Source organism: Eleutherodactylus coqui, chromosome 8 (genome assembly GCF_035609145.1).
Source record: "Eleutherodactylus coqui strain aEleCoq1 chromosome 8, aEleCoq1.hap1, whole genome shotgun sequence".
NCBI classification, from domain to species: domain Eukaryota; kingdom Metazoa; phylum Chordata; class Amphibia; order Anura; family Eleutherodactylidae; genus Eleutherodactylus; species Eleutherodactylus coqui.
Genome location: NC_089844.1, coordinates 141,916,114 through 141,930,659, shown reverse-complemented (window position 1 = coordinate 141,930,659; position 14,546 = coordinate 141,916,114). Strand labels below are relative to the sequence as shown.

The following is a 14,546-nucleotide window of genomic DNA, read 5'->3' as shown; positions in this document are numbered from 1 at the left end:
ACCACTGGACACCAGGGGCGATACCTATGGGGGTCTGTGAGCAGCAGCAGCCGCTTGCAGTTCTCACTTGTAGCCATAGTCATTCCACCATACAGTGATTTGGGGGACTTATGCTGACGAGGAGGCCACCCTCACCAACCCCAGGGGGGCTTACATACCCTTATCCACCCTCAACTAAGCTTGGAAACACTTCAAAGATCACTTCTAGGAAGTTCTGAGAAATGTTCATCAACATCTAAGATTAGATCTACTCATGGGAAGTTTTAGACCGTAAGAAGTGGCAGTAATGTATCTACAGATGTAGCAGAGCCGAGTTCTTAATTCGTCGTCCGCTCAAACCAGCGATTGCGGAAAAAAATGCATGTTCTATTTTTGCGCGGACGTCAATGCATTTCCGCGTCAGCGTCTAGTAATGGCGCAGGAAAAGCAGGGATCAAAAAAAAATCTGTACTGTGCATATCCGTCCGGACCATCCGCAATACAGAGAAGTACAGATGCACGCGGACACCGGACGGGCACAGTTGGATTCCGCTGTGGGCTCCTGCATGCGGAATCCGACCTGTTCATATGCAGGCGGCCAATAGCACCATAAACTTATTTATGGTGCTGTTAGGTGAGGTGCTGCGAAGTAAAGTGGGCTAATTCGTTTGCTCGCTGTCAATCAAATTTGACATCATCTATTGACAGTAATTGGCGCAGAATGCCCACTTAACGGAATCTAATAAGGCATGGTAAGGAAGGGGGGGGGGGGTAGGACAGAGAAAAGAAAGGCTGTACTAGTCAGCAGGGCCGAAACTACAGTACAGAGCTATGCAGCCGGCTCTGCTGAGCGGAGGACATGACAGATCCTCTTTAACTAGGATTTAGCACATTCCTCAAACAAACCAAAGAGTTCCAAAACAAATTCAGCTCTGCGCTCCACCTGCACATAGTATGCGAGAAAGAAAATCCGGGCATGTACTGTTCTGGTCAGGTTTTATAGAAGGAGGTGCAATCAGTCAATGGATGAGCATTGGCGTGTTCGTTGGCTGATCATCTATCCCTTTAAATGTTTTTTGCCCGATCATCTGGTCATGTAGGTGATCATTTTTGCTCAGTTACTGGGCAATGTAAAGGACCCTAAACCCCTTTCCACCCTAGATGTGTGTATATATATATATATGTCATGGAAGGGAAGGACTTTGCATGAAGTACCCTATATGTACTGCATGTAGATGGGGGGGGGGGGGTCTGAGCCCCCGCCATTCGCAGTGGGAGCCAGCTGTTACTGACAATAGGAGTCCTGCTGCAAAGGTGGGGATCAGAGGGAACTCTGATCAAGGTTGATTGCAGCATGTAAGCAGTCAACAAAGAGATTAAGCATCTGGCATGTCATCCGCCCACCTCCACCTCCTCATTTCAATCATGGGGCCCATGGGTTGATATAGCAGCCAGATACCTGAAAATGTATGTATGTGTCTGTCTATTGCTAAGATAAGAGAATACACTGTAGTACAGAAGTACTACAGTGTATTATCAGAGTGGCCATAGGATCGCAGGTTCATGTTCCCTACAGGGACATAGAAAATGGTAAAAAAAAAATACAGAATAATAATAATACAGAAAAAAAACGATTTTGTGCAACTTTTTTTGGCAAAAAAAGAAAAGAATTTAAAAAAAACAACATATTTGGAATTGCCGTATCAAATGTAATACTTTTTTTATCCTACACAGCAAACACGCCACAAAAAGCAAAAAAAAGAGACAAAATGCTTCTTCCAGAAAAAGGCAAAATAAAAGTGATAAAGTAATTTGTACCTGAAAATGGAACAATAAGGGCTCCCACCCACTGGCGTTTTTTTCTCCACTGCGCTGCGAGAGTAAGTGAAAACTCTCGCAGAGCAGTGCGAGAAAATCGCTACGACAGTCTTTTCAATGGGGCCAGCGGCAGCAGCGCTAGCCCCATTGAAAAGATATGGAGAATGCCGCGGACTTCTGCCACAGCTGTGACAGCTGTCACAGCTGTGGCAGGAGTTTCCTTCATCCCCGCGGGGATGAAGGAACCCTCTGTCACAGCTGTCACAGCTGTGGCAGAAGTCAGCGGCATGCTATCCCATTGCTTTCAATGGGATCGGCAGTCCCATTGAAAGCAGTGGTTTCTGACAAGCCCTGCAGAATGATTATCAGAGAAGGGCTTGAAATATAAGTCCTTCACCGATAATCATAAAAAAGTGGTTAAAAAAATAATAAAAAAGTTACTCACCTCTCCTGCTGTCAGCCGCGTCCTCCTTCGGCTGGCTCCCGGCACTGCTACTGAGCTCTTTCAGCAGACAGGGATTTAAAAATCCCCACCTCCTGAAAGGGCTGTGCGGATTGGCTGAGGGCTCAGCCAATAACAGATAGTGCTTAGCTATTGGCTGAGCGCTCAGCCAATGGCAGATAGCTCTTAGCTATTCATTCATGAATATCAATATCTTAGCTATTCATGAATGAATAGCTAAGAGCTATCTGTCATTGGCTGAGCCCTCAGCCAATAGCTAAGCAGTAGCTGCTATTGGCTGAGCCCTCAGCCAATATGCACAGCCCTTTCAGTAGGCGGGGATTTTTAAATCCCCGTCTGCTGAAAGAGCTCAGTAGCAGTGCCGGGGAGCCAGCCGGAGGACACGGCTGACAGCGGGAGAGGTGAGTAACTTATTTATTATTTTTATAACCACTTTTTTATGATTATCGGGGAAGGGCTTATATTTCAAGCCCTTCTCCAATAATCATTCTGCGGGGCTTGTCAGAAACCACTGCTTTCAATGGGATCGGCAGCAGTGCCGATCCCATTGAAAGCAATGGGATAGCATGCCGCTGACTTCTGCCACAGCTGTGACAGAGGATGAAGGAAACTCCTGCCACAGCTGATACAGCTGTGACAGCTGTGGTAGGAGTCCGCGGCATTCTCCATATCTTTTCAATGGGGCTAGCACTGCTGCCGCTGGCCCCATTGAAAAGACTGGCGATGTTGCAGCGATATCCCAGCGATTTTTGGGTATCTGCCTACGTTTTTCTCGCACTGCAATGCGAGACTTTAACTTTAGAATCGCATCGCAGTGAAGAAAAAAAACGCCAGTGGGTGGGAGCCCTAAGTTAAGCCTTTAGCGTCTCAGTCCTCCCTGCAGTGAGTTGGTGATCATTTCATGGCTCCAGATCTGGTTGTGACGGACACTTATTTCCATGGTAAGCGTTACGTACAGTGAGCTTATGCAGAACAGTCCACACCCTCTCACATAATCCGCAGGATTTGTATAGCCTTTCTCAGCCCTAAAAGGTGTTTATTTAATGAGCCCACAACACGCCGTGTTCAGGTGCTCTTTCATGGCCGATCATTCAGTTTCCCGCGATCCAGCGAGAATCCAAACTATTATGATTCAGTGTAAATGATCATTCCCTTATGAACGGCTGCCTACTTACTGTCGATGGAGGCGGTCGGGCTGGAACGATCCGCGGTCCGCTCTATTCACTAACAATAATCGCTTCTATGTAAAAGCACAGGAACGACTTTCGCTGGGACGACATGTTGCATATCTAGCGCCCAACAGGTCGTCCGATGTAAAAGCCTTTACTACCAGTACTTAATGACTTAACTATCACTTCACTGTCCAGCATTTAATTATAATATACCCTGACATTAGTCAGGTCCACAAAATATTTAAGGGGTTGTCAACTATTGATGGTCTGCGGGATGGGTTATAAATAGTATATTGGTGAGGGTCTGCTGCTCGGGACCACCTCTGATTATCTGTTTGCTGGGTCAATGTGCTTGTGCACTATGCTCCGTTCTCACTGTAGTGGTCATTATTGGTATTGCATGCAGAGCTCCTATTCAATTGAAACTAGGTCTGCAATACCAAGCCTGGCCACTACAGTGAAGACGGAGCTATCTGCTTCTTGCATACTGTATTTTTAGCAGTATGTGTATAGTTCATCTCATGACCTGCAAAATGTTTTTTCATAGTTTTTCCTGGAAAGGAAATATCTTTGAAAAATTGTGCATACACCAGGTAGCGTGGCCAGAGAGCTGCACAACATGTCAGTGCTGTCAGGGAGGCAGCTGAGGAGAAGGCTAGGTTTCTGTGATGATGTGCTGATTCAGAGGGATTGTCAGGGTTTGAACCTGCAACCTCCTGCGCTCCAGTTGGCAGCTGTCTCCAATAGGCCATCCAAGCCTTGGACAGCTCCTATGCTGAAACCTAGTTATGCTTCTCTGTTTCCTCGTTTTGGCTCCACCCTGTTCTTGATTAAGCCTTCTATATAAACCTGACCCTGTTCCCTCCTCCCTTGCGTGATTATTGTGCTCCACTAGCAATTGATCAAGCTCCATTTCCGCCTGCTCCTCTGCTATCCAACTCAGACCTTCTGATATCGACCCCTGGCTTTCCTTCTAACAATGCTACCTGCCTCCTCCATTTGTATCGCGACATTGAGACCTTCTGATACCAACCCCTGACTTCCCTTCTGATAATGCTATCTGCCTCCTCCGTTTGTACCACGACACTAAGACTTTCTGATACAGACCTCTAGCTTCCCTTCTGACAACGCTACCTGTCTCCTCCATTTGTACCGTGAGACTGAGATCTTCTGATACCGACCGCTGGCTTCCCTTCTGACAAGACCTCCCATTGCGGACTTCTGGCTTATCCTTGACCACTCTCTCTCCAAACCTGCGTCTGCCACACTTGGGGCTCCAACCCAGTGCCTAAAACCGCTACAGCAATGGTGGCAACGCCTCTTCGACTCGAAACGATCCATTTGCATGCAGGGCATGCAACATTAAGGGCAAAAACATATGGGCATATATGCAACTACACTTGCCACTACAGAGCATAGTTGCGCATGAACCGGGTTTTGTTTTTCTTTTTCTGGTCTTTTAAACGCCGCACTATAGGTATTAACCACGTGCAAGAAAAAATAGGGCAAGTCCTATCTTTTCTCGCCCGTACTGTTAATGGGCGAGAATACTGCTAGTGAAAACAAAACCATCGAAATCCATGGTTTTCTTTCGTCTTGTTATGTGAAGAAGCGCTAAAAGTAAGAATTTTGGGTGAAGCTAAAAGGCTTCTTTTGTAGAGGTCCGTGTGTCCCTTGCATGCGTCATGCTGCATAGCGCTGTGGCAGCAGATTTCTGATGATTTTCCTGCCGCCAGGCCCTGCTGTACAGCATGTTCATTGCTCATACATTTTGCTTGCATCCAGCTGGAAGCGGTAATTCAGGTTTGCCCTTGATAAGAGCAGCACATTTGCTGCTTGTTCTCCAGCCTATAAAAGGGTCAGACAGATCGGATCGTCTGTGTTCATTATTAGCAGTATGACAATGCCATTAGTGTTCCAGTAGAACTGGTTTACCTGATTATTATCAGTAAGGCTCTTTGTGTGACGCTTGGATTTCGTTGTGGTTTTGGTAAGTTGTGCCAGGAGGACGCTGTGTATTCACAATTTTTGGAATAAAGAGCTCACACCCACTTGCGTTTTTTTAGCGCTACGATATCGCTGTGTTTTTTAACGCGAATGTCAATGGGACTTTCTATTGTTAAAAACGTATCTGTTGTCGGGGGGGCCTCTCCAGCATGTCATATACCGCAGTACTAGCTCTAGCCAGCAGATGGCGCCATTGTATAATGGCAGAAAGAGAAAGCCCTCTAGGAAACCCTGAATCCAAAATTGGATTGCAAAGGGTTAACAGCAGATTCTCCGTGTAGGCTGTCCGCAAGGAAAATCCGCAGAGTTTACAGTAGCTGTGATGTGACTGAGATTTTCAAACTCTCGTTGACATGTTGCTGAAAAAATCCGCCAAAAATCTGTGCAGAATTTTTATCCGCAGCATGTCAATTAAGGGCGGCTTCACACGAGTGTACGTACGTTTCAGCGCAACGTATTTGCGCAGTATATGAAGTTGATTTGCGTGCATAGCGGCACATTCAACTGTACTTTTTTGTGCTCCCAGGGCAGTTTCACATGTGCTCGCAACACATCCCCATTCTGATGTAAAAGGTCCAGGTGTGGTTTTTTTTTCACAGAATTGCGCACCTCCCATAGACTTCTATGGGGACGTTTGCTTTTGTATTGTCAAGAATGTTTTTAGGTAAGCCCAAAATTCACTCAAAAGTGAAAAGTTTTACTTTCAAAAGTTTTTACTAACATTCTGCTAAATTCGATATGTCATGCGCACGGATGCAGCGAGAACAACCCACGCAGGGGATGCAAAATGTAGATCAACTCCAAAAACTCCAAAAAGAAATGACAGAAAGTAAAAAAATTTGTATTGTATGAAAATAATTCATTTTGTATTTGTTCTCTCTTGTCTCGCTAGTTACGGACACCACGTGCAGCACTTCAAAGTACTGAGAGAACGGAATGGGACGTACTACCTGTGGGAGACGAAATTCACCTCCCTGAATGAACTGGTGGATTATTACAAATCAAGTTCCATCGCCAAAACCCACCAAGTGCTGCTGAGGGACGAGGAGGAGAAGGTAGAGCTGCTCACATAGCGTCCGGTCCCATCAGACACACACATAGCGACCGGTCCCATCAGACACACACATAGCGACCGGTCCCATCAGACACACACATAGCGACCGGTCCCATCAGACACACACATAGCGACCGGTCCCATCAGACACACACATAGCGTCCGGTTCCATCAGACACACACATAGCGACCGGTCCCATCAGACACACACATAGTGTCCGGTCCCATCAGACACACACATAGCGTCCTGTCCCATCAGACACACACATAGCGACCGGTCCCATCAGACACACACATAGCGACCGGTCCCATCAGACACACACATAGCGACCGCTCCCATCAGACACACACATAGCGTCCTGTCCCATCAGACACACACATAGCGACCGGTCCCATCAGACACACACATAGCGACCGATCCCATCAGACACACACATAGCGACCGGTCCCATCAGACACACACATAGCGACCGGTCCCATCAGACACACACATAGCGACCGGTCCCATCAGACACACACATAGCGACCGGTCCCATCAGACACACACATAGCGACCGGTCCCATCAGACACACACATAGCGTCCTGTCCCATCAGACACACACATAGTGACCGGTTCCATCAGACACACACATAGCGACCGATCCCATCAGACACACACATAGCGACCGATCCCATCAGACACACACATAGCGACCGGTCCCATCAGACACACACATAGCGACCGGTCCCATCAGACACACACATAGCGACCGGTCCCATCAGACACACACATAGCGACCGGTCCCATCAGACACACACATAGCGTCCTGTCCCATCAGACACACACATAGCGTCCTGTCCCATCAGACACACACATAGCGACCGGTCCCATCAGACACACACATAGCGACCGGTCCCATCAGACACACACATAGCGACCGGTCCCATCAGACACACCGCCATTATCACTAGTTTATTATTGTCTTATCACTCATTAGAACTGAAAGTGAAATCACACATTATTAGTAATCTGTTGTCCAACTAGTCTGCAGGTAAGGGATAAAGCGAAGAATGTGAGATAAGGCTTGGAATACATTACAGTGGAGCTCATGCTTGGAGTTATGACGTTATTGGAATTGTACCCTGGATTGTCTTATTAACCTTTAAGGGCCTTTGGGCACTTAAAGGGTCTTTACTAACAAAGACATGTATCCTCTATTCATAGGACAGGGGACAAATGTTTGCCAACCATTGGGACCCCAAGTGACCCTAAGGATGCTCCCCTTAAATGATGGGGTGATGCATATGCTCGACCACCGCTCCATTCACTTTCTGTGGGTCGGAGGCAAATTGATAAATACATCAATCTGTGCTTGTCCCAGATAAGTGAATGGAGGGGTGATCAAGCATGCACACCACCACTCCACTCATACAGGGCATTATTATTGAAATTGCTGGGAGTCCCAGAGGTCGGACCCACAGCAATCAGACATCGATCCCCCATCCTGTAGATTGAGGATAAAGGTCTTTGGTGGTAAAACCCTATAAGGGGGCCATATACTTTATATAGCTGTTAACTAGATGTTTGTTCAGTCAAAAGCTAGTCTTCCTGAACCTCTATCCCCTAGTCCGTGTCCCCATACACATGCAGTAAGTTATCTACCTTGAGAACAAAGAATCAGGCATCCTGAAGTTCAATATGCCCAATCTCCCCCTACCATTAACCCTTTCCAATACACTGTCTGACGTCTGAAGACATTCTGATTGATGTCGGAAGACGTCTGGCAGGGTATTCGTACTGTATATTACTGGCCGCACTGTAGTTGGGGGCCTCTCCAGCATGTCCCATACCTCAGTACTGGCTCTAGCCAGCAGATGGCACCATTGTATAATGGCAGAAAGAGAAAGCCCCCTAGGAAACCCTGAATCCAAAATTGGATTGCAAAGGGTTAATGAACGTCATTTGTTCATTTTCTGCAGACGTAAAACTGAAACAACAATCGTCCTGTTTACTGTGAATGGTGTTGGGTGGCCAGAGCGATCTCCAGCTCGCTCCACTTCCATCCATTGAATGATGATCGCTCTTGTATGAAGGCACAGGAGTGTTTATTGCTGCGACAAGCGCCTAACAGTCATGCTGTGTAAAAGAAGCCTTACCTTTTGCTGCACATTTACTAAGCAGGAGAGTTACGAGGCGTATTGGCAGACCCCACTGCAGTCCCCCTTTATTCCTTCTGATTACAAAGCAGGAATTATAAAGGAACACTGAGAAGATTACTTTACATTTCCTTTTCCATATCAGTAGCATACCACATAACTTTCCCAGAAGGGCTCCAGGGCTATTGTATTACACGCACATATTTGTGTAAAAACATGTTTTCTCCCAAGTAAGCACTGAGTGTACCGCCGTGTGTATAATATGGGTAGGTCACAATGCCTGGAGCATGTAAATAAGTGCAATGATTACACTGCAGTTTTCGTGGTTATATACCTTTCCGCATTATAAAGGTAGGGATTGTCACTTATAAAAGGCAATGCTAGCATCTGATTGGCTGAGGTATTATAGGACAATAATGGCAATGATTTGCAGCCATGGCTTTTATTACACCCTGGAATGTACTTGTAAACATCAGCAACACACAAAGAAATGAAGACAAAACCTTTCAGCTCCTTGTACTATACTATATATAGGGGCCATTCTATTGGGTTTTAATGCAGCCCCACCTTACAGAATGTTATTCTTCAGTAGGACTATTTTTTGGTATTGAATATCAAACCATATAGGTTAGCTATCCTCCAGTAGGTGGCAGTGTGGAGGATTATTATATCACTCATTTGCATAGCTTTTTCCAAGAATGCATTGCATGACGTGTAAGACTCCCTACACCCATTTGGTGCTCTGCACGAAAAGAAACATTATGCCTAGACACTTATATTAATTCTCAGAGACTTATGTCCTGAAATTTTTTTTTTATTTTTATGTCCCCTTAACAACCCTAACTGGACTTGTCAGTAATATAAAGGAACACTGGGTTTCATAGTGATCAATCTAACCTTATCGTTCATTTACTGACTGATCCTACAACAAAAATGAAAGCACTGTTCTGGGTGGTTGACAAGAAGCCCAATGTCCCTATGATAACAGTAAGCTGTCAGAGCACAGGAAAGGGTAGTCTGTAACTTCAACCACTGAAAACTCAACATAATAATGATGGGCCTTTAAAGGAAAAAGGGGGCGGAGCATGACACAGGGACTCAAAGAACACCAGAGAATCCTTTGTTTTAGCCCGCCCCTCCCATCCTTTATGACTTGAGTGACAACCCTTCTATGTGATACAATATGACCACTTCAGAGGTTGTCAGTTGTTAACCCCAAGGGCTTTAGATGTGCTACAGATAGACTCCAAATGGTCACATTGGTGAAGTCTATGAGCTTGGCCTTCCACCCTCAGGGATATGCAACCTATGCTCTTCAACTGCTGCAAAACTACACTTCCGAGCATGCCCTACAGCTGCACTGTCCAAACAGCTACAGAGCCACAGTTTGATCACCACTGCACTATAGGAATTAATGTGGTCATAGGGAATAATTATGGTAGGGGGTATGTTTTCTCTCATAAGCAACTTTCAGCTGGCCCTCATCTTCTATATACGGCCCAGCTAATGGCCACTATGCACGTATTTACTGTGTATGTTAATTTAGATACCCCCTCCCCATCCCATATAGAAAGGATGAGGTTCTCTAGTTTTAGGCCCAGTGTACTCAAAGCTTAGAGCCCTCTAAACACTTTTTTATATTTACACATAAAAACGAGAGGATGGAAATATACGTGCAGTTTCACTTCTTGTATCGCACATCCGCCACCTACCACCAGTTGCGCTCATGGGAACTTAGAGGTTGAGGATACAGATGGAGGCAGCCAGGCATGATAGATGTATTAACTGTTCTATTATCACCACCATGTTTTATCGTCCTCTAGTGTTGTAATATATGAATTATACTTAGTTTGGCATTAAAGGGACTTGATACATGACAGATTATCAAATGTTATAGATTATCTAATGGGCTATATATTAAACTTGGCTACTAGAGTAAAGAAGTCATGCTTAGTTTTCTGCAATTTTAGGCTGAGGCCCTACAATGTGGTAACCACATGTGGCAGAACCTCTGCCCACTGCTGGCCACCAATGGTCACATGATCTTCCTGGCATTATTGGCTGCCTTGTGTGGGCAGGGGTTTCGACCACATAGGGCTACCGCATCATGGATATATTTGACTTTGCTTCATTCAGCGAACACGTGACCAACATTACATCTTGGATATACGTTTTTTTAATTAGCTCCTACCCTGTAATTAGTGCCTTGCTACCCCCCAGGCCGCGGTGTTATTTTGCATATATGATATACATCGTGTAATAAAAGTGCAGAATTATTAACAGCAGACATGTTGGTTATAACTGGCATCCTCTAGGATCACCTCATACCTGGCAGGACGTCAAATGTTTAACATCTGTTTTTCACAAATAATTAAATTGCCATAATGAAAAAAAATGAAGCTCCCTCCCTGGCCGCAGGGCTGCAGTCCGCGCTTGGATTGTGAAAGTTATGAGCCGAGATTGACGTCTGTAAAGTATCACTGCTTCATCTGTCACAACGGCTTGTATAATGAGGAGCAGAGAACAGGAGGTGACATATGTGACCATGTCCCCTTTAAATAAAGATGGAAAACACTAAAAGGGGTTGTCTTATCAAACTAGTTATCTCCTATCCACGGGATAGGGAATAATCTGCTGATTGACTGGGGGTCTAACCATTGGGGCCCCGACCAATTTTAAAAAACGTTACTCTGGCTCGTCCTGAGGTGTGGCCAACGGTGGTTGCACACTGCCACTCCTTTCATTTCAATGGGACAACTGGAGATAGCAGAATTAAAGATCTTGGATATTTGGCAGTCCCATTCAGATTAATGGGACCACCACTGCCCACACCTCAGAATGCACCAGAGCTCTGTTCTCAACATCAGGGGGAGTCCAAGTAGTCAGAACCCCATTGATCAGCAAGTTATCCCCCAGACGGCTTGCTATTGTGAGACAACCCCCTTAAGAGTTCGTGGTTAAATTCTATTTTGGGTTTTCTTCCTCAAGCTTCTCTACTTTTACAAGGTATTTTATATGAATTTCTATGACAGTCTTATAATCCAGAATACTTAGCTCCTGGCTGGTTTAATTCATGGTCTACTGAATAATGTCAGATGCCAGTCTTTAATAGATCAAATCTTCATTCCCTTCCATACACAAACAAGAAATGTCTTTTTTGTTTGGGTAAGACAGGTGGTGGGCCACAAATTTAGGGCTTTCGATTCATCCAATTAAATACCTTTAACACAATGATGCCACTAAGCTTATGTCAGTAAATCTCTCTGTGTATGGGGCGATATTCGTTCCCATTAGGGTACCCTTTTTGTAGAAATCAGCTTCAAGCTAGCCTTAGGCACACATATGTGCCCCATTAAATAATGTGCCTTTATCCTAAAAAACAGAAGTGATATGCTGTATTGAAAGCTTCAGATGGGGTTCTCTATGGTGTGCTTGTTCAAAAAGTCCCTCCCTTAACGTGTGAGAAGCGTTGTAGGAATATAATTATAAGGGTTTTTTTTCATTTTTCTAATGGTCCTTGGTCTTTGTGTCATTTAAACCAAGTAGACCTGTGTAAGCCTTTAGGAAAGTGGCTGATTTATATTTTTGCTGATTCTGCTCAATGTATAGGGAGTGGTTGTGATCACATGTTTGAGGAACTTAAAATGTTTGGGAGCAGCCATAGCCTTGAGCTCCTCAGGTAAAAAACATTATTTCTGCTGTCTTGAGTCACATCACGTGTCTTTCACAAAAGCAAAACATTTATACCTTAAAAACATATAGCAAAACAACTCAATCTTTACACATGGCCACTATGGACCAAACATCCCATCCATGACTTTCCCCACTTTTTCCCCAATTTATTATCCACCCACCTTACGTCCTATGCTGACGTCATATGAGTAAACCATTAATATTCTGTCTTGTGTTCCAACAGAGAAAGAAACAGTTTGTCCAGGCTCAGTACAACTTCTTCTCAGAGAAATCTTCAGAACTGTCATTTCAACGAGGAGACATTATTGAAGTTATGGACAACTCTGATCCCAACTGGTGGAGCGGAAGGATCGCTGGAAGAGTTGGCCTTTTTCCACAGAACTATGTCAACCAGATCCACTTGTGACCTCAATTGTCAGCAACGAGCTTCCAATTGATGAGACTGTACTTTGATAAGAGGCCTTCAAGAGGTGACAACGGCCTCAAGTCAAGTGAGATAAAGTGGAGACATTACATACAGACTTAGTACATCTTTTCTTCATTCTCACAAGAGACTTTTGAAAAGAAAATGGTATTTTAGATTGTTTGGAAGCTGGAAATTCTTCTCAAACAGCAGAATATTCAGGTTTTTGTGTAAAATGGGTATGGCCTATACATTTAGACTTTGTCTCCTACTCACTGTCTAGAAGACCCGTAGATTGAAGCCTATTTCAATGAGCAACCAGGGTCTACCTAGCTTTAATCCATTGCTTCTATAGAACTAACCATAGAGGGATAAAGCTGTCCATGCACGTCCTAATGGAGGTTACAAGCATATACAAGTGGAAGCAGGCAATTTCCCAGGAGGTCAAAAAATGATACTGCTTATTTTTGAGAAACAGGAAGTATCTTGTTCACCGCCCTAGGAATGGGCAAATCATGAGTTTTCATGACAATCTCTGTGGCCACCATGCTTACTTTGAAGCATGGGATCTTGTGCAGCCATTATGTGTTGGATCTCTGCTTCCATTGGGCAGTCCATATGGATCCTGCAAGACAACACACTAGCACCTCTAGTGTTATGTAAATGTCATTACCATTTTTTTTTGTCTACCATTCATAATAGGTTTTATAGTACCCATGATTCCATAGTTGGGTCAATCAAAAATGAGGGCTGTTGCATGTGGGGAAGTGTCTGACTTACTGATTGTGAACTGACAGTTAATAGTTCTTACTTTTATGCCGTATGCCAGGCATCCATTACCTCTACAGCAGACAATGGCCTCACTAGTCATCTTCTTGACCATATAGGGAACATAACAGGAAGCAACCAGAATACAATCCCCCAAGTACGGGAAATAATATACAGTATTGTGTCTCATCAATGCCCCTTTCGAAGTGCAAAAATAAAGGTGTTATGGGTATCTTTAAGAAATGTCTCTGCTGGCTGGCAGCGCAGTGTGTGTTTCGGAAGGAAGGGAAATAACGTTGCTCCATATACTTAGGAGATTGTGGGTGTCTGCACCTGTACGGCAAAGGGAGGGTCAACAATGACTACTGGAATCCTGGCGAACTTCCCCTTTCAGCGTCTTCTTTCTCTATGCAAAGTAGACTCGACTTTACTTGCCGAAATTAGATTGCAAGCACAGATGCCAAATGGAAAAAGCTGTACATCATGTGATATTGTGATTTACAATACAATGGGTTTTATAGCTGACTTCACCTGGTGATTTAGAATGCCCCGGGCGTATTAACTGAAGAGGTTGTCTAGAATTAAATAAAAATATGCTTTTTTTTTTCAGAAAAATGGAGTGTATCTGGTACTGCAGCTTAGCATTACTCAAGAGTGTAGAGGCAGGCAGATTACCACTAATTGCTGGGCTGCACCTGAACTTGGCCTCTTTTCAAGCACAAAGTCCAGGTGCAGTCTCACAATTAGCGTTACTCTGCATGCGATTGGCACAGATTGGCCACAGCTTAAACGGGCACCCAAAAATCAAGGATGAAAGTGCAAATTTATCCAAATGGCGCATACTTCATAATACAATCAATCAGTGCCACTTCGATAATTGCAATAGATTCAGGTCCCCCTCATGTTTGTAGAAAATGAAAACTAGCCATTGATGACTCTGACTCAGCCGCTGGTGAAAAAATGCACTTAAAGGGATTGTCCGAGATATGAAAGGGCATCCTGAGGGATCCCCCATGGTGTAAAATAACTACATTTGCTGATACTCACTGCTC

General features: G+C 44.6%; 1 protein-coding gene across 1 annotated transcript in view; it reads left to right on the top strand.

The window, feature by feature from the left end:
• Positions 1-14,060, top strand: part of GRAP (GRB2 related adaptor protein) — a 41,437-nt gene extending 27,377 nt beyond the window's left edge. Inside the window, exons 5-6 of the mRNA XM_066576594.1 lie at positions 6,332-6,494; positions 12,547-14,060. Coding sequence (XP_066432691.1) covers positions 6,332-6,494; positions 12,547-12,729 — 346 coding nt within the window. The 3' untranslated portion in view covers positions 12,730-14,060. The remainder of the gene's footprint in view (positions 1-6,331; positions 6,495-12,546) is intronic.
• The last annotated feature ends 486 nt before the right edge of the window (positions 14,061-14,546 follow it).